Raw genomic sequence first — 26,118 nt, forward strand, 5'->3', positions numbered from 1 at the left:
TTGTGTTGTTCTTCCTTTTGCATGCAAAGGCTAAAGTCCTGTGTGATAACACTCTTGTTTGGCCAAGCATTTTGTAGGTAAATAAGGAGAAACGTGTGTGGGCTTTTTGTTTACTTGTTAGATGAACTATGGATAAAGCTTCTCCCTGGTAACAATATATTAATAAATAAATAAAACACAATTGTATTATTTGGATAAACTTGTTTTAATTGCCTGATGATTTATTATCTACTAGGTTATTGACTCGTGTACGACACGGGCGGAAATATATAAATCGTAATGTAAACACATATATAATTTCAAATGAAAACACATTTATATTATTTTTTACATTACAACATGTATTTAATTGCAGTCCCTACTTATACACAAAATAGCACTGGAAGGCATAAACTTACAAACAATGACTTTTCATAGTAGAATGTTGTCGCCCATAGATGTAAATGAAAACATTTAATTATAATGTAAAATGTTTTACAATAAACACATGTTACTTTCATCATCAAGAAATAGTTTTATGTAACTCATTGTTGACGACTTTAGTTTCAAAAGTTGCACAACTCCTTTGCTACATCAAAATGAATATGTTGTATTCCCATTATTTCGTTTCCAATATTGGCTGAAATATATAAGAGTATAAGTTAGATATATATTGACTGAAATATATATTTATATAAAATGACAACATTTATTTGTTATATTATAATAAAATAGCTTTTGATATTTCTTTGAAAATGCTCACATCTTGTGTAAATAGGAGGGACATTTTTATGACTTTTGCGTTGTCTTGATGATGATTGTACATTAGATTTATAGGAGTAGACGTGGAAGCATGGGTTAGTGGAATTTACGTAGAATTAAAATATTGTCGTGTGATATTCGACAACGTTGTCAAACGTGCGGAAATATAAAAACGTCAATTATAAATATTTTATATTTTGAATAATTATATATATAGATTTAAAGTCATGGTTAGTGCCACAAACTATAAGTAGCTCACATCTTACTGTTTTAGTTTCATTGTTTGAATGGACTACCAATATGATGTCTTGGTCCAGTGGTTGTTTTGTATTTGTTAGGTGTGTTTTTAGTTAACCGTGCAGGTTCAAATATTCCCTTCTGCATCTGCTACCATTTTTATGTAATATTTGTTTTTATCTACATTGATAGGTGGGTTGTTCTTTGTTTTTTGACGCTTTCAAAGTTATGCTAATGTTAATATAAGATAGTGATATTAGATGTATAGTTAAATAAAACTTACTTGCTAATAATCAATTTATTTTGTTATTTTTTAATATTTTTAATAGCTAAAACTTATTAGATGTTATTTAGTTACAGTACCGTCAATACAGACCAAGTTTTGTCGGCTGGAAGCCGCAACGCGCAGATTTTGGGTTTGCTGTTGTTTGCCGCAGGTTTTGTTAATGAAATTATTTTTTTGGTTTAGTTTTGGTGTCATAAACTTATACCGACCGAATCTGTTAGTTCGCCAAGGCAACACACATTTTTTTTTCTTTTTTAGTAAGTTAATTTCTTGTATTTAGGCGTTGACGATTTTGTCTTTTAAATATTGCACCATCAGCCCTACACAACGCGCCGGGGGGGGGGGGGGGGGGGTCTCACCTAGTTATATATAAATTTTATGAGTTTGTATAAATGCTTATTTTAATCATCCCTAAAGTTTGGTTAGTTATGCGACTTTCATCCAAAATGTTTTTATAATTGACGGTTTTTATATATAAATGCTATGTTTGTATGTCCTTTATGAGTTTACATAAATGTTAAGATTTTGTAATGAAAATAGAATGGAGGCATAGAAAGTCGGGGCAATAATAACAATTATTATGAATCGATTAGATGTACCATTTGATAAGAGATTGATTAGTTGATGCATAAGATGATCATAAGAAATAGTTATTTAAAGTAAAATAAACACAAAATGAGAAAAAAAAATGTGTACTAAACTATATAGTTAGTATATATATAGATTTAAAGTCATGGTTAGTGCCACAAACTATAAGTAGCTCACATCTTACTCTTTTAGTTTCATTGTTTGAATGAACTACCAATATGATTTCTTGGTCCAGTGGTTGTTTTGTATTTGTTAGGTGAGTTTTTAGTTAACCGTGCAGGTTCAAATATTCCCTTCTGCATTTGCTACCATTTTTATGTAATATTTGTTTTTATCTACATTGATAGGTGGGTTGTTCTTTGTTTTTTGACGCTTTCAAAGTTAAGCTAATGATAATATAAGATAGTGATATTAGATGTATAGTTAAATAAAACTTACTTGCTAATAATCAATTTATTTTGTTATTTTTTAATATTTTTAATAGCTAAAACTTATTAGATGTTATTTAGTTACGGTACCGTCAATACAGACCAAGTTTTGTCGGCTGGAAGCCGCAATGCGCAGATTTTGGGTTTGCTTTTGTTTGCCGCAGGTTTTGTTAATGAAATTATTTTTTTTGGTTTAGTTTTGGTGTCATAAACTTATACCGACCGAATCTGTTAGTTCGCCAAGGCAACACACATTTTTTTTTCTTTTTTAGTAAGTTAATTTCTTGTATTTAGGCGTTGACGATTTTGTCTTTTAAATATTGCACCATCAGCCCTATACAACGCGCCGAGGGGGTGGGTGGGTTGGGGTTCTCACCTAGTTATATATAAATGTTATGAGTTTGTATAAATGCTTATTTTAATCATCCCTAAAGTTTGATTAGTTATGCGACTTTTCTCAAGTTACAAATAATGCAATTACATAATTTAAATTAATAACAAAATAAGAAGCATTAACACAAATCCTTCGTAATCTTTCAAATATTTTATTGTAGACCAAGTTTAAACTGAGTAAAAAAACACAAGACAAATAATTAAGAAAATACAAATGAAAATATATGTCATCTATTAAACTTTAAATAAATGCTAGATATAAAAAAATGATAAAAGGTTGCCATTTTTAAGAAAATCGATGTCATATTTATTAGCAAAATGATCTTATTAATAATCAAATCTAATAAGACATAGTTTCTTTAATGCTAATGTTCTACCTGAATTACAAGTTCATTATGCATCTTACACAACTCAAAACATCTACATTGCTAATATATTCAAATTTGTTCCTTTCTATGTACCCATCATTAATGGTGTCAGCCAAGGAGTCTAGCATAAAACAAAAGAATTTGTTAATTATCCAAATAATACTTTACAATATAAGTATAAACATTAAATCACTTGATCTTTAAATTGTTTTCAATCCCCTGATCGATTCTTCGCGGATAACCTTGAATACCTAACGCGCAAGTAAACAATAAAACAAAAACACGTCTGAGGGAAATGCTCAGTGGGCGGATAACGAAATCATATACATTATAATTTATAAACTTTCAACTTAATAACATATTTTATCAATTTGTACTTGTAGCATATCAATTCGTAATTTTGATCAATTTCATAAACAATAATTCCATATCAAAGTTCTCAACCAATGATTAAAAATATAAAATCCATAACGATGCCATAAGGTTTCGTGAGGACGTGGTTGAGACGATATTTTCACTCATATAATAGATACATACGTGTCCAATAATTCAGTAATTCTTATGATCAATCCATAAACATTTAGTAGTAAGACAATGTATTTTTTCTCATGATCGATCTATACGTCTCAACTAACTCATGTTCCTTATGAGAAAATAACAAACACAATAAACCCGTAAAACATACATAACAATCAAACATGTCAAAAACAAATGATGAAATCCAATATCAAAACAATTATTCGCATTAGGGGACCAAAAATGTACCCCAACAATTCAATAGGAATAAACATCAAATTCGAATATCAAACGACTCGTAATCAATGGTTCTCATCAATCTATAAATGATTTGTACTATAAATTTAACATGTAAATTACAAATACGATAAAATGACATCAATAGGCTATTCGTACCTTAAATGCCAATTCAATTTAAGAAAACATCTTTGTCAAACGTTGGGAACAATAGCTCAAAAGGGTAACATCAGTGGCACTAAAATTTCAATGTTTTTCTTTTTATTGGTATTGATTTCGGAAATACACCGAGTAGAGAGGTAAGATTGGGCGATTTCTATTTTTTTTTGTTATAGAATGACCATATAAATATAAATACATAGTGAGAGAAGACTAGGTGTTCTTTTTCTTTTTTTCTTTTTTTTATATAAAATATAAGAATAGAAACCGATTTAATGCAAATAAATATGTTAACAGAGTTTGACCCATACAAATATACAATACATAGTTACATTTTCATTTTGTAAATATATCAAACACAATAAATTTCAATTAATGCATCCATCATGCATTAAAACTCTTACGGTTAAATCTCAAATTTTCAAAACTACCATAAAATAGCTTGCAAAAATATGAAACCATTTTAACTAAAATTTGATAATTAGAAACAAATAATTTGGATAACTCAATTAAAATATGTATGAAAATTTTGGAACAATAACAAATGATATCGATATATATTCAATCCTTTAACTCTTCCAAACTTTAGAGCAAATACTCAACTAAATAAATAATAAATCGATTACAGGCATATTAGAACTTTAGACGAAATAGACAACTAGATAAAAAATAGATTTCTATTTTTAAACCAAATGATATCAATATATAATTAATCAACGAAGCTATTACATTACTACCATCGAAACCAAATCATTAATTAGAATCAAATCGGTTAAAATTAAATACTGAAGAAACACAAATTCCTTTATCATTAAAATAAAATCTCATTACTCTAGAATAGTTCGTATGTTTCAAAAGACAAAAATTTAAATCAATTATGATAACCCTAATTCAAAAATCATTTATAATTTCAAATGGTTTTTGCTAAATCATTAACCAGACATATAATATTATGTGTTTCTTTGATCAAACAAAAAATCCTTCATAAAAAAATAAATTAGATATTATCGACTAACCTCAATATCTTAACTAATTGATGTAAATTATTCTAGAAAAAGAAGTACCACGAAATCGCGTAAAGGAAGCAACGTCATCAAGATCTGGAATTTGATTTGGTATAACGAAAGATAGTTGATGATAAATGTGGAGATAAAAAAGGAGGATGATCGCGTCGTGATATAAGGAACTTGTGAGATGGTCAATTATGATTTATTAAGTTACCATATTGTGAAGTAGATGAATTAAATATGACTCGGGTATTATATAAGGTAAATGGGTGATTGATTAATTAAATTTATTTTTGAACCATTTAATTGCAAACAAATTTTTAGAAGTGGTTGTTATATTTGGAAACAATAGGAAATGACCAATAGGAAGAGGGCAATTGGAAACAAACTCAATTGACTTAATAGTATAGTTAGATGAATTAGATAATTAGGACAACAATTAATTGTTAAAAGATTATAAGGAGAGAAAGCAAAATCACATACGCACCATTTCATTTTAGTTTTATCCCATTTGAAATTATTTGTATCCCATAAAAGGTCAATATGTTTTTCAAAAGAATATTTGTATTTGGAAATTATAGACCAACTTCATGTATAATAATATGAAGAAAATTATAAAAAAACGTTAATGTTCTATTATAATGATCACAACCAACCAATAAAGTGTTTTAATTATACATGCAAATAATAAAAGTAGTAACCAGATTAGCGGCTGAGACCAAATGTGTAACATCCCGAAATTTCTAAGAATAAATAATTAATATATTATTTATTCAAGGTGGAAAAGTTTACTTGAGTTTATAGAGAAATAGTAAAATAATAAAGATGAAAGGACAAGTAGACTAATTAGATGGAATTAATTATGGATCAAAAAGGAAAGATGGGCCTAATGTCCATGGGCTTAAGGGAGTATAAATACCCCTTAAAACCCTAATCCTTTACATTTTCATACATCTCTACATCATAGCCTACACCATAAAAAACACACACTTCTTCAATTCCCGTTTTTGAGAAACCCACCCACAAAGACACAAAGATTCAAGGAGATCTAGCCGTCGGATCGGTCTCAAATTTTAACTGAGTGTTAATGGTATAAAAATAAAGATTTCTGCTAATTAGATCTTTGATCAGAGGTCGGGAAGTCCGGTGTTTATCAGCAAAACCATAGCAGCTCAAAAGTGAAGATTCCGGCAAGTGTTCAGCTGTTCCGGCGATTGTAGCGGCGGTTTCCGGTGAAGACGAGTGATGGGTTTGTAGATCGGGACAAGATGGTTCCATGGCAAATTGAATCACTCAAATCGGAGTTCGTTTGATATGGTTTTGAGCCTCTCAAGTGATTTCAGACAAAAACCTCAAAGGTACGTTTTTGTTAAAAAGGTTTGCTTTTCATGAACGGATTTACATGAAAATTGGTAGGATGATAGATCGGGTCTAGATAAATCGTAAAGTAGCAAACTTGATGTTAAAATGGACTTAACGAACCTAAGGGCATGTACGGCTCGTTTAAATGAACACTAGATCTAGTTTTGAACGTTTTACCATAAAGGTTCATGCTTTATGTTATAAACGGGTCAAGTATGAGCTAAAAACGGTTAAGGAGACACCTATTAGTCTGTATCAAGCCAAAACGAGGTGTTAGGATTAAAACGGGTGGCTATAACGTTGATAAAGGACCGAACCCGTGACCCATTGGTGCAGCCAGTCGCTTACATTTTGTTCGCTCACTTTCTGGTCGATTACATTACAGTTTGGTCGAGTACATGAAAAACTCGAATACATTAAATGTATTCGATTACAATTGTTTAATTCGCATACATGGGGTCGAATACACGTAACTCGCAAACTCGCTTACATAACCTTTTCGATTACAATGTAATCGATCGACCTTATACCATGGTCAATTACATCGATATATTGCTTACTTTGGTTAACTCGATCACATGGGATTATCGATTACTTAGTTAAAGTCGCATACACTATGGATACTCGCTTACTTGGGCGATCGATTACTCTCAACTAAGCTCGATTACACTAAATTTCGCTTACACCGAACTCGATCACAATCAGATAACCTATTATGGAATTCGATCACTTGGAGACATATCGATTACAGTATAAGAGTTCGATTACTTTCTGGAAATCGATTACATGGCCTTATCGCTTACCAATTGGACTCGATCACACCACATACTCGATTACTCTTGTGTAGTTAGATTACATTGTAATCGACCACCCATGTGGCTCGATCACAATGTCTTTTCGATCACATTGAGGGCATAAGGAAACATGTTAGACCCGCATACACGTTGACTAGGATACATCTATAGCTCACTTATAATACCTTGGTTCGATTACATTGTAATCGATCACAGGAAGGACCCGATTACAAAGGGGACTCGATTACAAGGTGAGGCTTGAATACATTATATATATAATCGCTTACATAGACACAATGGAATTCACTTAGAGACACGTATGCATGGTGTACCCGTGTGTTATATATATATATATATATACATACATACATGTACATGTACCCCCGTCATTACACATCAAAAGAATAAACATGAATAAGGTTAAAACAATGAAAAGAAAGAAAAGAATATTAAAACATTTAAAAGTCTTGTACATTAGGGTTAGGAACAAAATAAACTAAGTATAAAGTGATCTAAAACAAGGCCAATAGACTACACAAGACTTAGCCATTCTGGCTGAATTACAAATAGGACAAGTTTTGATACATGTAACTTATATACAGTTAGCAGGGGTCAATTAAATAAGGGAATAACGATTAACAGAGAAAGAAACAGGATCCAGGTGAGTTTCTAGCCCCATTCCTTGTTATGTTTTTAGGGTTGTGTGCATACTCGATGTGATTTGTTAATACACTTATCCTAAGTGATAAGTGTATGCCATATGTGATTATGTGAAAGGTATGAATGATTGCTTGTCGGTACGTGAACGATCTTCAGATATTTCACGTACTGTCAAGTTATAATTATGGATATGAATGCTATGTATAATGTATGAATGATGTGTACGTATGTTATGAATGAATGTAAGAGATGGCCAGGTATAGAAGAAAGGGACTGAGCCCTAATAATACTCGAGATAGAAAGGGACCGGACCATAATAATATCCAAGGCAGAAAAGGGACCGAGCCCTTATAATCTCGAGGCAGAAAACGAACCGGACCCTAATAATATCCGAGACAGAAAAAGGGACCGAGCCCTAATAATATCCGATGCAGAATAGAATAATGTAAAGTATAATTTAAAATAAAGTATGAAGGTAAGTATATATATTATGAACGAAGTATGAGAATATGAAGTATGTATGAAAGTACGTAGTTATGAATGTACTGTATGTTGTATGATTAACTACAACTCACTCAGCGTAGCTGACTTCTAGTATCCACGCAAGTGAGTAGAATGAGACAACTGACTTGAGCGGGGGACACGTGGCAGAAGAATAAGAGATTGGCAGCTGAAGACTCAAGACGTTTTATAATTTATGTTTTTTATTTGAAAGATAATATGTTTGATAAGACAAAGTTGTGGATTAATATGTAATGTTTTATGAAAGTTTAATATTCCGTGAATGTTTTTATTAACTCTGATGATTAGAACTGTGTTTATGAGTAAATTCAACGTCCCGATGTAGGGCACCGGTAACGGGGCTTTACAAAATGGTCATGAAATTAGCATTGAAACAACATTGGTAACAAATTAGCAACAAAATGGTGCAAATCTTACGACTGAAAACAAATGTGGTCGGAATCAAGTCACAAATTTTAAAACATAATAGAAAAAAAAATAATAATAAAATGATGCAAAGCTGGCACAAGCAGTTGAAGCTCTTAGGCGTATTTTTAAGGTATAAATGGTCGTATAACCGAGATTTGCATGCTGACACTGAACAACTATAATCTTGATGTTACCGTTGCTATGGGAAGATTTATGGTGATTTTTTATACCAAGCTAGGAAGATTTATGGTGGTTGTTTATACTAAGCACATAGGAAAAGAATATATCAAGGTAAATTACAATCATAATAATAATGTAATATACATGATAATAGTATTCTGATGCATATCTATGTTATGCATTATCTAACAGACTAATTCCTTAGTCCTTTGCCATTTAATTGTCTTCAAGCGGTCTTAGTGGAGCCAGTCTGTGACATTTGGTAAAATTTTACAACTAATGTAACAGTAATTTGTAACATCCTACTTTTGATGATAATAAATAAAAGAAGTTTCTTTTACTTAAGGGTGTGTTTATATTTAGTAAAGTTAAATAAAATAATAAAGTGTGGGCTTGGACAAAAAAAGATGGAATAAGGGATGGTGATGGGCCTTTGGTCCATGGGCTTAAGGGTATATAAACCCCTTAAACCTCCCTAAAACCTTCATTCTTATCTTCTAGCCTCCATAACACACTCAAAAACACACACAAACACTCCCTAATATCACGGTCGAGATCCAAGATCCAACCAAGCTTAGATACTATTAGATATTTGATTATAAAGCAACAAACAAGTCCATAGCTATACGAGAAGCTAACCCGTAGCTTAAAATACGTCAAGAGGAATGTTTTATGTATAAAGGTTTAGCTTTTAAGAACTGTTTGCCCTAAGACTTGGTACTAAGGCAAATCGGGTATTTTTATGCCATAAAAATATAAACTTGATGTTAAAGGTGGACTTAATGAACTGGTTAGCATAAATGGTTCATATAATAACCCTAGATCTAGCTTAAACGAGTTTGAAATCAATAAAGGTCTAATATAGAAAGGAAAACATTTAGGAGATGATACAACACTGAAAAATGAGAACATGTGTTAATATATGAGCTAATAATGATGATAAAGGTGTTAAACCCTACAGTGGGTATATTCGAATGAAAAGCAAGGATTCGAATGGAAAGCATTCAATTAGAAAATAAATGAAAGAAGGAAAAAAGGTGCACATACCATTTGAATCGAACAACGGGTCCATTCGAGTAGAATGTTTGAATCGAACAAAGGGTCCATTCGAATAGAATGTCTGAATCGAACAGAGGGTTCATTCGAATAAAGGTTGATTTGAATGAAGGGTTCATTCGAATAGAGGGTTGATTCGAATGGAGGGTCCATTCGAATGGGAGTTTGATTCGAACTAATGTTTCATTCGAATAGAATCTGCCATTCGAATAGAAGGTCCATTCGAATAGAATCTGCCATTCGAATAGAAGGTCCATTCGAATAGAATCTGCCATTCAAATAGAAGGCCCATTCGAATAGAATCTGCCATTCGAATAGAAGGCCCATTCGATTAGAAATGGTCATTCGATTAGAACTGAGAATTCGATTAGATTAATCTAGACTTAGAATTTTCTGATGAACTTTTAGTATAGGACTGTTAATGAAATAAAGTTTTTCCAAGCTGACCTGGCAGCTTAACCCCAGCCTGGGCTCTGCCCCTTGGACCCCTCTAGGGGTTGCCGCCCCTGAATTCTTCTTCCAGGGGCGCTACCCCCGGACCCATGTTCGTTGAGGGTTTTATTAATCTAGAAGTATGATATGGATAGGGTTAGTTAATTGATACTTGTAACTATTATATAGTTAGCCATGCACAACTAAAGAGGGGCATTACTATAACCTCAGAAAGAAACAGGATCTAGGTGAGTTTCTAGCCCCATTTCCTTGTTATGTTTTGGTGATGTGTGCATACTCGATGTGATATGTGGTAAGTGTATGATATGTGGTTGTTTTATGAATGATGTATGAATGATATGTGATAGTTATAGAAAAGATTAAGTTTATGTGTGAAGGTAAATGAATATAGATATAAAGAAGATAATGTATGGTTGTATGGTGGTATGCCTAAAGGGTTGCAGACCCTAATAATATCTGCGAAGGTTATAGGGCGAAATGCTCTTTAAAACGAATAGATAGTTATGAATGTAATATACATGCTAAAAGAATGAAGGTGTGAAAGAAAGATGGAAATTATGTATGCATGTATGAGATAAAGGTAGACAGGTTAAGTATGTAATATGTATCTTCAGATACGTATAATGAAGTATGTGAATGTATTACTTGTTGCTTGTTTTAACAAAAACTCACTCAGCGTAGCTGACTTTTAGTATGCACACAAGTGAATAGGCTAAGGCAGCTATCTTGAACGAAAACACATGGCATTGGACTGAAGAGGCTGTCATCTTTAGAAGAATGTTATGATGTTTAAATATGACTTTTTATATTATGTAAATGACAAGATTTTGGGTTGTTATGAAAAGATTTCAATGAGTATGTAATATATTGTTAAAGTTTTATATTCCGCGAAAAGTTTTAATTAACTATGATATTTAAAACTGTGTTTATGAGTATATCCAACACCAAAGTAGACCACCGGGACTAGAGCTTTATATAATTAGCAATAAACTGTTATTCTATGAATAAAATTTTCCCTATTAGGATCCAAGATTTTTGCAAATTCAAAAAAAGGTCAACATTTCGCCACGTAACGAACATTACAAGGAATGACCTCGGGTGGCATCCCAGAAAACAAATAAAATCCTAATATGACTAAACGACCTCGAAAATTCAAAATGTATGTTAGAATATTAGAGTCGGTGTATAAATATAACTTTAGAAGATTCGAATCGCAAAAACTGGAAAATAAGCAAACGAAAGTCAGTATAAGAAACTGTAAGGACCCGATACCAACTATTTTCAAAAAAAAAAATAGTTTCTTTAGTCTATGTTGTCAGGAAATTGATTTCATTCAAAGTCTGACAAAAATTATTAAAAACGGGATCCGATTGATTATCTAAAACTCGCAATACGTTAAACCGAAACACGAAACATTGTATACCAACCCTTTCACCTTCCACCACCCCCTCCTCCTTGGCAGGCCACCTCACCCCACCACCTCACCCCTCACCTCCTTTCTCATCCAATCTTAATCTAACAACTAAACCCCACAATAATTACCATTTAATCACTAGCATTATGTGTTGTAACACTCCATCTTAATCCACCTTTCCATCCTATTATACACTTCACAACTCTACCTCCCTCGTTCTCTCCTTAAATTCACGGCACACACACACCATCACTTTACACCATCATCAAACTCAAATCACAAACACACTTGATCAATAACACATTACAATGTAGGATTAAGCACCTTAGGAAGCAAGGATCAAGAAGGAGAACACCCACACACACAAGATCATCTTTCATTAACATTCAACGTAAAATAATAATTAGATGTTGATTATCCTAGTTGAATAGATGAGATTATATACATCTATGTTGAGATTGTTCTTAGAATTTAAAATTTGGTGAATGCATGTGTGTGTGTGTATGTAGCCGTGTGTATTTATGCAAGTGTGTGGGGGAGTCTGGAACACTCACATACATGTATATACTCATGATAAAGATCACCCTTGATTTGCTAAAGATGATTAGAGATTGCATTTGTTGTTAATTGTGTAGTTTGATAATTTAGGAAGAACATGGACTAATTTGATAAGTGGGTTTGATGTTAAAATGGATTTTGGGTAACTAATGATCAATGGATTTCTAATACAGTCATAACATATTGATAATAGATAATCTCCTTGAATTAAAATGGAAATTAGATAAAAGATTGTTCATAGATTGAAATTTGCAAATTTAGGAATTTATATGAATACTTATATGATTTGATGATTATTGATGATTAATGAAACTTGAAATTGATATTGATGATAGGTTATATGCTAGAGATCTCATAACTTGTTAGTTCTAATACAATACTCAAAATTAGATTGTAGAGAATTGTTGATTTCTAATAAAGAAAACTTTGTTAAATGCATAATTGAGTTTGATCTTGATATGGATATTTAACATATATGAACTTGATAGATTATTGAATATTGATTTGGATTATGATAGAACACACCATCCAATTACCTATTGAATTGTTATAGGAAATATTTGATGACTACTTACTAGAAATAGAAACTTTGTAACTTGGATAATAGAAAAAACTAAAATTAAATAGCATAAAAGGTTGCATGAAACTTTGTCAAACTAGTTGAATGAGATAAACAAGAATCATACATGATTATATTTGAAAGTTTGGACTAAATAAAACCATTGAATTTAGAAAAGTTACTATAACTAGAAACTGAATTAATTAAACACTTAGAAAAACCTAGTTGATTGATTAATGATGAGATTCTTGAACATACATATACTTGACGAACTTGTTTTGATACATGCTAGATGGACATGAATATAATTGAATAAGATGCTTGATGAATTGATTTGAAACTATCACACATGATTAGGTATTCATGCTAGAATCTTCTAAAAGAATATATGACATCTTTAAAAAGGCCAAGTTTGTCATATTGTGATGATAATGATTATGACAAGAATCTGGAATTTAAGTGATATGATTATGTTTTGTTAATATTAAATTGCTAAGCTTTATATTGCTATGATTAGTGAACTAGAGATATGTGTTTAAGGACTTAAATCGATTAAAAATTTGCAATTTTGTATTATGTGTTCAAATATGGAAATAATGGTTAATTATAGGTTATACTATACATATTTGGTTCATAAAATGTTTGGTGTGGATTTATGTGACTTAGTTTGCTTATCAGTAACTTTAACGGTCTAAAAATCGACTTTTAAACATGAACCGACACGACATTTTGGGATTGTTTTAGAACATCCCCTAAAGTTATAAAATACTTATACATAACTTAAGTTAATGTTAAGTATATTTTCTTAAAAATTTTCTAGCATCTGAAACTTAATATTTAATTTTTTATTATTTACTTATCTATTTTATTAGTTAATAAAACAATTATTAACGAAAACCGTGTCATACTTAATTGCTAATTGCTAGATATGTGCTTGTATGCTTGTTTCGTAACTAAACTAAGATTAAATATGAAGGCTATCAACAAGCTAAATACAAACCGGATTTCATTTTAACAAATGTATACTAATATAGGACACGGGATTTTGGACAAAAAGCTACGACTGTGAGTTTCTCTAAAAACCCCTCGTTTTTAAATGGAATGTTTTTATAAATGTTGTTTTCTGGTGGGGGGGAGGGCATATTCTTTTTATTTATTTACTTATTTTATTAAAGTTTTAAAAGCAGTTTATTTTACAAACCGTGTTAAGTGGGATGAGTCAATTTGACTAAATAACTGTTAACCGAATTAGTAAGGGCATAGAAATGTTGGTAGATCTATCAGGGTGACACCCCCACTTCCAATCGCGATGGGTTACAAGTGGGAATATTTTGAGTTTGGTAGGTTTCAAGTTATCAATATTGATAGTTATACGCTTGTTGTATTCTTTGCTCGTTTACAACAGTATGATTTGTTTAAAAGATAAAATGTTATGTTTCATAATGAAATGATCATTGTGGTATAATGGTTATCATGGGATTATATATATATAAGTTATTTTTGTATAAGAAAGAGAACTCACCAACATTCGTGTTAACAAACGTTTTTAATATGTTTTTCAAGTAAGTGATGGCTTCGTGACGAATGGGAAAGGAGTTGGTGCGGTGTTTGAATATGTGTAAAAATCTGAGCATGTAATAAAACAGTGACCATGACACGTGTAACTCTGATTTGAAATAAAAGTCAACTTTTTAAATAAAAGTCAAAGTTTTGTTACTAAAACATTTTTGCTTTATTATGATTAGCAATCGACATCTGTCACAACCCGAACGACTTAGTCAAAGTCTTCCGCTGCCTAAATTAAGGTTTTCGGTGTGTGACACGGTAATTGAAGCACTTTAGGACGAACTGCAAAGCTTATATGCCATATAACCTAATATATTTTTTTATCTTAATGTTTTGCTTTTATTTAATCATTCAATATGTTAGTTACTAATTTATTATACGAATTTTGTACTTAACAATCACACATTTGACCCAATATGGCTAAGCATATGAGTTGAATTGGGGAGAGATTTAAAGGTAAAACATATAATATTAATTCGTTTTATTTTTTTAGTCTTTATAGATATACTACAAATTATTTTTAGTTATTTTATTTAAAGTAAATAAAGTTTTTAATAACATCGTAATTACTCATATCTACATAGAGTAGTTGTTTTTGTCACTCAAAAACACAAAACTTTTAATGAATGCAATGCACGTTTGTAATGTTGATTTTGATATTTGATGGTAATCTAATGTTAAATTTGTGTATTTGGTTGGTAGGTGGATTTCCTTTTAAGAGGAGTGATTATAAGGCACTATTTGGAAAGGGAAACAAATGCTACCGCCCACCTCTAGCATGTCCGGGAACAGTTCTTTATCAGCTGGGATGAAGAACAACTGGATTGGTCCTAAGTGTATTTCAATCATTATATGTAACACACTAGGCTAATACCAGATCGGTCGAAGACGGAAAAGATTCTTAGTTCATAAGTAAATTCCTCGCCTCTTAAATCACCAACACGTTTTGGGCTTAATACTACGAGCCACTTAGTCTTTATAATTAGATGATAATATGGCGAATGGAATTCAAGGTTAAAGAATAAAGGATCAAGAAGAATGCATGTAACGAATGTGCATGTCAAACGAATGGAAGCATGGAGACGAATGACCAAACAAGAATAATGAATGAGAGCAAGTCAAGCCAAACGAATGAGTATGTCAAGGTTAACAAATGTGGGTTGGTTAATAACAAATGAGTGCATATATATATATATAGTTCAGTTAGGTTCATTCTTGTTAATTTTAAGAGAGTTCATTCTTACGATACACGAATTGTAGTGTTACTCTGCCGAAATTTCTATTGAGTTTCAACGAGTTATTATTTACAGGATGTGTACGTGCTCCGTCGTTTTCGTTCATCGATTAGTACCGAAACGCACCGAAACAAACATCGTGTTTTTCGGTTTCGTAGATCAATATTGAGTTCATTGATCCTCATCGAGAAAAACAATTCATAGGGAAGACGACAATGGCGAGTTAGGGCTCCGCTGATGAGCGATGAAGGCGACAGTAGGGTGGTCGTTAGCACCAGCGATGGTGTCAAGGGTGGGAATCCTGTTGACTAACTGGGTCAAGGTGAATTTACGGTTTGGTGTAGACATCCCATCGGATTACAATAAGAAATTTCCTTATAATAGGCGAAGAAGAAGATGGATGAGTGGTGGTAGCAGTGGGTGGCGGAGAATTAAGCAAGAAAGGAAAGGGAGACCGAAGAAGAAGATGGGAATTTGGGCATTGAAGAGGATTAGGTTTTATTTTTATTTTATTGTTGGATGGGTTTTTAAATTTGATTTTGATTTTATTTTTATTATATTAAAGAGATAGATGCCACATAAGCTGCCACATAAGCTGCATTTTTGACTTCAATATGTGCCATGTAAGCATCAGACTAACGGAGTTAACCATCATTTATTTGCGAACCATTGGAAAAACTACACTTTTATTTGGAACCGCCACCAGCCAAGTGTGAATTTTGGACTGTTATTTGCCAATAAGACATAGTTAGGAGTATTTAAAACCAATTTTCCTCAAATTAAAATGTTTGTTTTCCCGATTCATTGTTATTTGGATTATTATTAAGTAATTGCGAACTATTTGAAATTTAATAATTATATTAATAGTATTACGAATTTATGAGCAAACAATGTACCGCCCCGCGTACAATCTGCCTATAGGTGTTATATTAGAGGACTTTTGGAAAAGAAAAAAAAAGGAATACAACATATTATTTTTTTGGTATATTGGTTTTTATTAACCCCAAGTATTATCTTTTGTTCGTTGTTGGTCCCAACTAACGAATTGGCTCATGACGGTTCACAACACGTATTTGTTTCCAATAGTTCGCGACTATCGGAATCCTAACATCGTTAGTTGCATGTCGCCGGAAAAACATTTTTGGCCGAAATACTCACAATTTTTCGGAAAACCTCAACATTTCGTCCCAAGCATCTTTGTAACTATTTATGAAAGGTTTAGGAACCTTTTTCTAGTGAAAACAACAATTATTGAAGTTGTCGGAACCCTAGAACCATCGTCGGAATAGGCTGGTGGTGCTCAAGTCGTGGTGGTTGGTTGGTGGTGGTGGCGGTGTTCAGTTGGTGTTTTCCAAGAAAAAAATGTGATTTTTCCAGCCAAAAACACTTTTCCGGCGAGATGTAACTAACGACGTTAGGAACCTGTTAGTCGCGGACCGTTAGGAACAAATACGTTTGAAGTTGGGACCATTAGAAGCCTACTCATTAGTTGGGACCGGCAGCGACCAAAAGACAATAGTTGGGTTTAATAAAAACCAATATGCCTTAATTTGTTTATGTGAAAAGAATAAAAAAATTATGTTCCATTTTTTCACATGTGATTTTTCTGTATGTAAATGAATTTTTTTGTCCTTAAAATGAGTGTTTAATTTTAGGAGATTGGTTTTTAATACTATCAACTTTCACTCATTAGTAGATAACACTCCAACTAATGATTTGTCTCTCATAACTCCCAACTTGTAACTTTATTTCTTCTGTCACTCCTTGGCTTAACGAACCCTAACTTTGTTAGTTTTTTGCTGACGTGGCATGTTTTAGAAAGTGTGGGTCCATGCTTCCACTTCATTATCTTCTTCATAATACCCTAACATCTAATCCCAACACCACCAAACCAGCCACCTCCATTATCACCACCATCACCCACCTCTATCACCACGAGCAGTTAGTTTCCACGGCTGCAACCTGGATTTCCATTGTGACTCATCGGTTTCCACGGCTGCGACCTTGATTTTCACGGGACTCGTTAATGTGATCACCTTTGAAAACCTCTTGCTTTACACCACCTGCCACCACAAATTCCCATGGAGACTCGTCGATTTCCTCATACCAGAATTGCTTTCACGCCAAACTCGCTTTAATTTGGGGGGGGGGGGGGTTAATCAATGAGTTGCTTGCGAGTCAACGAGGTCGACGATATCATCAAGCGCCATGTTCAGCTCTCCGTAGTCGAGGTCCATTTGCTTTGTTCCACCTCTCACGAAATCTTCCTTCAATATCCTAATCTATTAGAGCTTGAAACTAATATCATGATATGCGGTAGTAATAACCTCTAATTCGACCTTTTATTGTGTAATGATAACCTCTAAGTCGAAAAAGAATATGAAGGGGATGAATATTGGGTGGGTGGTGGTGGTGATGGTGGTGGAGGAGGTGGGTGGTGATGGAGGTTAAGGTTTTGTGAGTGAAAGTGGATGAAGTTGATGGTTTATTAGTGGGGCCTATATATTTTATTTGATTAGTTATTTTTTTTAAATGCCACGTAATGTCAGAAATGCCACATCGGTAAAAACATGTCATGCCAGAAAAAAAATACTAACGAATTAAGGTCCGTTAAGTTCGGGAGTGACAAAAGAAAATAAGTTACAAGTTGAGAGTGGTGAGAGACAAATCGTTAGTTAGGGGTATTATCTACCGATAAATGAAAGTTGAGAATATTAAAAACCAATATTACTTGATTTTTTACTCAAACATTTAAGCCATTGTTGGCCCACTTTTTGTTTCTTAGGCCCAAGACAACCCATTATTATTTACTTATCGAAGAATATAATAGACGCCCTATTCCACCCAAAAACATAATCCCTAATTTTGATTTTGTTCTTATCTTCGGTGGCCGCTAGCATTGTGTTCCGTCGCCAATCCTAATTAGTAATGTTCGGTTCCTGATGTAAAGTGAACACCAACAAAGTCTTTTCAAGGTAAATCATTATTTAATTCTTGTTTTGTAAGTGATAATTCATCTATCTTGTTTTGAATTTTGTTTTGATAATACAACTTTCCATTTTGTCATGAATGGATCGTGATTACTTCTAACCGATTTCTTTATGCAGAATCGAAGAACGTATATTTCAACCATCCATAACATGTTGATTGCTCATAGTAATAAAACAAGCATGTCGTGCCCTTGAATGCATCAGGTAATGTCAAACTTTGTAATTAACAACTTTCAATTCAACAAGCTCTTAGATCTATTACAGCACGTCACCACTTAGGGTTGGGTGTTAGTATGTCTATGCTGGATTAAAGTTTATGTTTTAAATTAAGTATTTTTGCTTACTAGTTATAAGGATTTTTAAATTAAATATTAAGTATCTCTTTGTTTGATGAAAATATTTGGCCTAGGAATTTTCTATGCTTGTATCAACTGTAGCCTAAACAATTATTGTGTATCTATTAGTTTTCTTGTAGTTATATTTGACAGCCAAGGACAGTAAAGTATATTCTTACATTGATTAGTATTGCTATATATTAAGTTTTTTGTTGTCCTTGCATTTGTCTCAACTTTTTACATAAATCTTTGGTATGAAATTTGAAGCTTTAATCATATCATTCTGCGTTCACAATGGATAAGTAATTTAACTTTGACTAGTTGCAAGCTAGTTTTTTTCTCCACGTTACAATTTCAACTTATTTTGTTAAAATTTCTAATTTAGTGATAATATTGCGTTTTTTTTGTTAAACACATAGGGGTTGTTCATATTACGAGAGAAGTTTATTTATTTTTGTCAAAATCAAATGAAGTGTGAGATTTCTTTTAATGAAAGATGGATCTATTCAAGATGGATGATATATACACATAATGTTATATACGCTCTTCCATTTATGCTTGTTTTAGCTTCTTGGTAACCAGGTTAGGTACTAATGTGCTACACGGGGTGAACATTAGGCCATTACAATTATTTAGGTTGTCTTGGGAAGCAGGCCCGACTGAAGAACGGTTAAAAATTTGGACCGAAAATGATTTTTTTTTGGATTTATTAAAAAGGGGTATATTGTTGCATTTAAACAATTTAATTTTTAAATGAGCCTTAGTTCTTTGGACCTTATGATTTGGTTGTGTAAATTTTTGTTTTTTTATATAAAAATAGGTTTAAAATGTCTCAAGTGAGGTTAGAACCCACTTTGCAACTAAATCAAGCTAATAGTTGTGTAATTAAGTTTAAACATTATATATACATATTGCCTTTCATAAAATATATATATATATATATACATATATATATATAATTTTTTAAAAACATTTCGTGCCTATCGTAGTGTCGAGCGGGGGTCCGTCGACCACACGACCATCCCTTAGAGCCGACCCTGATGGGGAGGCGCCATGCATGTCATACGGGCATGATGGTGCCGTGAACACCGCACCCCCTTAAACATTCTCAGCGCCATGGAGGCCAAGCACCATGGTAATAGTTGTGCCATCACAAACATTTAGTGGTCCACCTCGCTAGCACCCAATCACAAATTATTATTTTTTGTTTTTCTTTTGTTTTAAGTAATTTAATTATTTTTCTAATTGAGTTGTGCCTAGTTATTCTACAATGGTTAAATTAACGAGATGGTTAGTTACCTACGTGACAATTACATGGAACGATAAGTAGCTTTTTACAAGTATATTTTACAACACACAACCTTAGAATTTTCCATAATTATATAAGTTTTGGCTTGGTAGTTCCTTTTTAATAGTGTCCTAATGAAATATGATTTTTCATCTATTATTGGGTAACAATCTTTTTTACCAAAACTGAAGTACTAGCCTTCTAGGCTTCAAATACTAGCTTGGTCATTTTACTTTTAGTGCAGTCCTAACTTGGTTTTTTCGTGCATGGATTTTCAAAGGCTTATTAAAATCAGGACCTTGTTTTTCTCTAAACTTTTTAAGTGCATCATCAATACCGATCGTCTCATAATGCCAATAAAAGGCCTCTTATCAGCAGCTAACAAATTTTATTTCTATTTATTTTTATAACACTTATTTTCAGTCCCATAAAACATCTTTTATCTCAACAATTATTCCAGGAGAAGGTAATTTTTGGGTACTTGTGGGTATGTGTTTCCAGTTATTTTATGGTTTGTGGGTACTTAAGGGTATAAATGAAATAACTGTGTATGATTGGTCGGTGCATGGGTACTAAGTATGATTGGTCGGTGCATGGGAGGCACTCATGGGTAGTACCCATGCACCGACCAATCATACACAGTTATTTCATTTATACCCTTAAGTACCCACAAACCATAAAATAACTGGAAACACATACCCATAAGTACCCAAAAACTTTTTTTGTTTAAATTTAAAAATAAAAAACAATTAAATGTAATTAAAATTAAATTTTCATTGAAATATTAATGGGTGTTTAATTTTTCAAAACCTCCAATGAATTTGCCATGTGGTAAACCTTTGCCATAAATTGTAATTTGGCAAACTGCCCACATAGTTAGAGGTGGGTTTGCCATATGATAAACAACCTATAAACCTTACCCACACTAGTGCCCCTTCCCCTCTAAAGAGTGGTTGGTAAGTGTTTCTTCTAATACTAGCTATGTAATTCTTTCTTTAATTGTTATATTTGTTCTAAATTAAACTTGCATTTAGTTTGCAGTTAGAATTCATTTATTTTGGTCAAATTGATCATCCAAATATGGTAAACCTCATTGGTTTATGTTGTGAAGGCGAAAATAGGTTGTTGGTATATGAATTCATGCCTCTAGGCAGCTTGAACAATCATCTTTTCGATTGTGCATGTTAATTTTCTTCCTGATATATATGTTCTAAGTTGTATGCATTTTTTTATTTTTCGTTAGGGGTGGACCTACCTTCGCGGTACAGAGGTAGGCCGTCCCCTATGAAAATTCTTTTAGTACTATTATAGTGAAAAACCAACCGACCGTTGTAAGTATATAACGATTGTCAACTAAAGATAATTTTTATCTCTGTGAGAAAATTTCTTATGTTCGCCAATGTTATTCATATAATTGTTTAATGTTTATTTCCATTTTACATGTATGTATGTCTCATTTTAGGGATTGTTGAGCCTCTTTCTTGGGAAATAAAGATTAACGTGGCAGAGGAAGCCGCTCAAGGGCACTCTTACTTGCATGCTTCAGAATCTAGAGTTATATATCGCGGTTTTAAGTGTTCTAACATCCTTCTAGATATGGTATGTATACCACATAATTAAATTATATATTCTCCAATATTTTTATTATGGTTTTGTTTCAAATATATCGTCACTTAATTTTTTAATTTCTTGGTTTGTTGGTTTTTAGGACTATAATGTAAATCTCTCAGACTTTGGTTTGCAATATCTGATGATATGAGTCATGCAACAACTCAAGTCATGGGGACAGAAGGTCATACCGCCCCATAATATATCGCTACAGGTTTGTTTCAATTCCGTTGTTCTTGATTTATCCATTTTTATATGAAAAGGGCTCAAAAAAATAGTGTACATATTACATTTAACTAAAAATAGCTAGCCAGTCCTTTAACATTTGTGTGATATAACATCACTTATGTGAACATGTAGACTTACAACAAAATGTGATGTATATAGCTTTGGGATAGTTTAGATGGAACCCATTTCTGGGCGGCATGCCATTGATAATAAACAGTGGTGCGAAGAGCGTAACTTACTAGACTGGGCAAGGTCTCAAACGAGTGATGCAAAACTATAAGGGGTCATGGATGTAGAGCTAGAAGGGCGATACTTACAAAAGGAGGCTGACAAAGTTGCAAATCTCTTCCTCGAATGTTGGTATCTAGAGGCCATGTATCGACCCCACGTGTCCCATGAACTATCCACTCTAGAAAAAAAAACTCTTTTCTATTGCAAATAAATGTCAACAAGAAATATCAAGTTCAAAGTCAAAAATCAATGAAGATGGTCCCAGCAATGGTAGTCAAGGTGTTGATTAGTCTGCGGGTGCATTTTGTGACCGTTGTTATGCAATTCAGATACAACAATGAACTTGGACTTGGTGCGAACATGTGTTAAGCTCGATTGGTGGCCCAAGCCCAATCCCCGGGAACTTGATGTCTATATATATGTGTGTTATGTTTAGGATTTTGGCTGGTTGTTTAGTTGTTCAGTCGTCACGAAAGAAGCAAATAGGCTAGTTTCGTTGGTTGGCTTGAGGTATAGCTCACCTCGGGTCAGCAAAAAGATGTATACTCCTTCGGTTTGTAATATGTGATGATTTATAAATAAGAACTTTTGCATCATTTATATATATTATCCCATTCATGTATTAAATCTTGTTGTGAAATTGTTTGTTTCTTCCTCTTCAACGACATATACAAGGATTCTGCACTCCTAGACGCCATGTAGATCTTGTATCGATTAGATGCAATGGGACTTAACATAACCAACAAAGCTAGAAATAGTGTTGTAACATTCGCCAATTTTCGAACCCGGAAACTCGGTCCGTTTATTTATTTATTTATTTATTTTTATTTTTAATTTATTTTTTTAGTTTATTACTCGGACCCTCATATGTTATTATTAATAAAAATGACGAACTTTACTATCGAATTTATTCGATCTATATTTGTTACGAGTCATTCGTATTTTCGTCTTGCGTAAATGAATACTAAGAGTTATGAGCGGGAACAACTTAACCCTTGATTAAAACATTTTCTCATATATTGCAAGTCGAAGATTTCTGGCATGAATTTGTGAATTATAAAAGTTTAATTGTTCTTATCTCATATGGTTTAAGCCACTTTTAATCCACTTTCTAATTTGGAGGACCAAACCTGCCAATTACCCAAAGTAACCATCTTCCCCACTTTTATATTCCCTGTTGCACGTATAAGCAGACCACCCACCCCCTCTAGTCATCGATTTGCATAAAACGCATTTTGACTCAATTATTGATAGGGCAGAGAAACTAACAAGAGAGAATTAAGGAGGCTAATTTCTAAATGAATCAGAATTAGCCACATGCATCACTAAATAAACAATCAAACTTCAAATTTACAAAGACCCCCTGGAAAATACGACTAAGGCCCTAACGGTCCTTCACACATGCAAACGTAATTAAGGAAACATAACAAATAAACGGAAATAACAACTGGATCGTATCAAGACTTCCTCCTCAGCACTTTTTGACCTCAAGAAGTGAGCTCAGCAAAATGTGGGAAACGCAACCTCAATTCATCCAAAAACTCCCATGTCGCCTCCTGCGTTCCTTGACCCTTCCACTGCACCAAGACCTTCATTGCAGCCCGATTCCTCCTTTTAACCAGCTTCCGATCTAACACCGCCTGTGGCTGAAGTGAAAATCGAGCTTCAGTAGGGAGCGGTATAATCTTTGATGGAGGACCCGCCACTTCCTTCAGCAGTAACACATGGAAAACCGGGTGGATCTGTGCTTCTTCAGGCAAATCTAAACGGTGTGCGACAGTACCCACCCTCTCCACGATCATGAACGTCCCGAAATACTTAGGAGCAAGTTTTGAGTGTTTGTTGACCCGTAACGAATTCTGCATGTAGGGTTGCAATTTTAAATACACCCATGACCCAGTTTCAAAAACCCGCTCAGATCTATGTTTATCCGCTTGTTGCTTCATACGGTTTTGAGCTTTAAGTAAGGAATTCTTCACCACCCTTATCCGCTTGTTGCTTCATACGGTTTTGAGCTTTAAGTAAGGATTGCTTCACCCTTATCGTAGAATGGTAAATGGTTGGCAAAGGAAGAACGAATGGTGATAGGAGCTGACACGAGGTTGAAAGAAGAAGTGGTCAGGTTATGTAACGAGACGGCCATGGGCGGCCACTCGGGAGTTCGAGCCACAACACAACGAGTCAAGGGAATGTTTTTATTTAAGGGCATATCGAAGTTGGTTTGACGGATGTTGCGTGCATGTGACGTGTGCATGCGAGCCAAACACGAAAATGTGGCAGCGCCGGGTTTGTTACAACCCTTACCGATACCTGATGCCATCTTCTCGGATATATCAATGGACTTCATCGGGGGATTACCGAAGGTCAAGGGTAAGGATACTATATTCATGGTGGTTGACCGTCTTACAAAATATAGCCATTTCATGACCTTGGGGCATCCTTTCTCGGCTAAAGAGGTGGCTCAAGTCTTCCTCGATAATGTGTTTAAGCTTCACGGGTGCCTAAAGTCAATAGTCTCGGATCGTGACCCGATATTAATGAGTACATTTTGGAACGAATTTTTAACCTTGCAGTGAATAGAAGCAAAACTGTCCACAGCGTACCATACTCAATCGGACAGTCAAACGGAAGTGGTTAACCGTTGCTTGGAAGGGTATTTGAGGTGCATGGTGATGGAGAGACCTCACACGTGAGTCAAGTGGGTATCCCTAGCGGAGTGGTGGTATAACACCACATTCCATTCTTCCTTGAAAAATATTCCTTTCGAGGCTCTATATGGGTACTGGCCACCTTTACACATATCGTACATTCCTCGAGATGCGAGCGACAAAGAAGTTGACGAGATGACGCAAGACAAGGAAACGACGATAAGGGTGATGAAGCAATCCTTACTTAAAGCTCAAAACCGTATGAAGCAACAAGAGGATAAACATAGATCTGAGCAGGTTTTTGAAACTGGGTCATGGGTGTATTTAAAATTGCAACCCTACATGCAGAATTCGTTATGGGTCAACAAACACTCAAAACTTGCTCCTAAGTATTTCGGGACGTTCATGATCGTGGATAGGGTGGGTACTATTGCGTACCGTTTAGATTTGCCTGAAGAAGCACAGATCCACCTCGTTTTCCATGTGTCACTGTTGAAGGAAGCGGCGGGTCCTCCATCAAAGATTATACCGCTCCCTACTGAAGCTCGATTTTCACTCAACGTCACCTTGTTTAACAACGAATCAAAAGCAGTGTTCAATTCCTGTAACGTACCAGTTTGTTATAGCGAAGCCATCTCTTCCAGTGGGTCTTCAAACAACGCGTCGGAGAAACGCGCACAGATAGAGCGGACGTATTCCGACCAGGGAACCTCCGCAACAGTCGCGTTTCGGGTCTTCATATACGCTCGGTGCCATTGTAGGACATCACCTTCCTAATGGACAACAGCACACCTGAGTTTTAAATCGTCCGGGGTGTCGTCCATTGCGAAGAAGTGCTCGCAACGGTGTACCCAGCCTTCCACATCGTCACCGGAGAACTTGGGAAACTCGATTTTTCCGATCCGAAAGGGTTTAGAACTCCTGGAATTGTTTTCTGGACCGGAGAAGGATCCAAAAGAACTGCCGGACGACTAAGATCTGTCCCGCACAGCCTTGAGGATTTCCTCATTCTGTTTCGAAGCCTGCTCCTGCTTTTTCATCAAAGCCGATAATGCCGTTTGGA

General features: G+C 34.0%; 2 protein-coding genes across 2 annotated transcripts in view; one reads left to right on the top strand and one right to left on the bottom strand.

The window, feature by feature from the left end:
• Positions 1 to 22,595, top strand: part of LOC143550903 (putative serine/threonine-protein kinase PBL9) — a 39,886-nt gene extending 17,291 nt beyond the window's left edge. The window contains exon 3 of the transcript XR_013138415.1: positions 22,309 to 22,595. The gene's annotated coding sequence lies outside the window, so the exon portion shown is untranslated. The remainder of the gene's footprint in view (positions 1 to 22,308) is intronic.
• Positions 22,596 to 23,894: 1,299 nt separating this feature from the next.
• LOC143550909 (uncharacterized) lies at positions 23,895 to 24,353 on the bottom strand. The gene has a single exon (XM_077041460.1). It carries the CDS (start codon positions 24,351 to 24,353, stop codon positions 23,895 to 23,897), a length of 459 nt encoding a protein of 152 aa, XP_076897575.1.
• Positions 24,354 to 26,118: the final 1,765 nt, after the last annotated feature.

The sequence above is a fragment of the Bidens hawaiensis genome, unplaced genomic scaffold, assembly GCF_021521415.1.
Source record: "Bidens hawaiensis isolate Kalapana, Puna unplaced genomic scaffold, B.hawaiensis_p1.1 tig00016200_1, whole genome shotgun sequence".
In the NCBI taxonomy this organism is placed as follows: domain Eukaryota; kingdom Viridiplantae; phylum Streptophyta; class Magnoliopsida; order Asterales; family Asteraceae; genus Bidens; species Bidens hawaiensis.

What these genes read in the sequence shown, in the direction of transcription:
- LOC143550909 (XM_077041460.1), bottom strand. Translation starts at nt 24,353, where the DNA reads ATGAAGCAACAAGCGGATAAACATAGATCTGAGCGGGTTTTTGAAACT.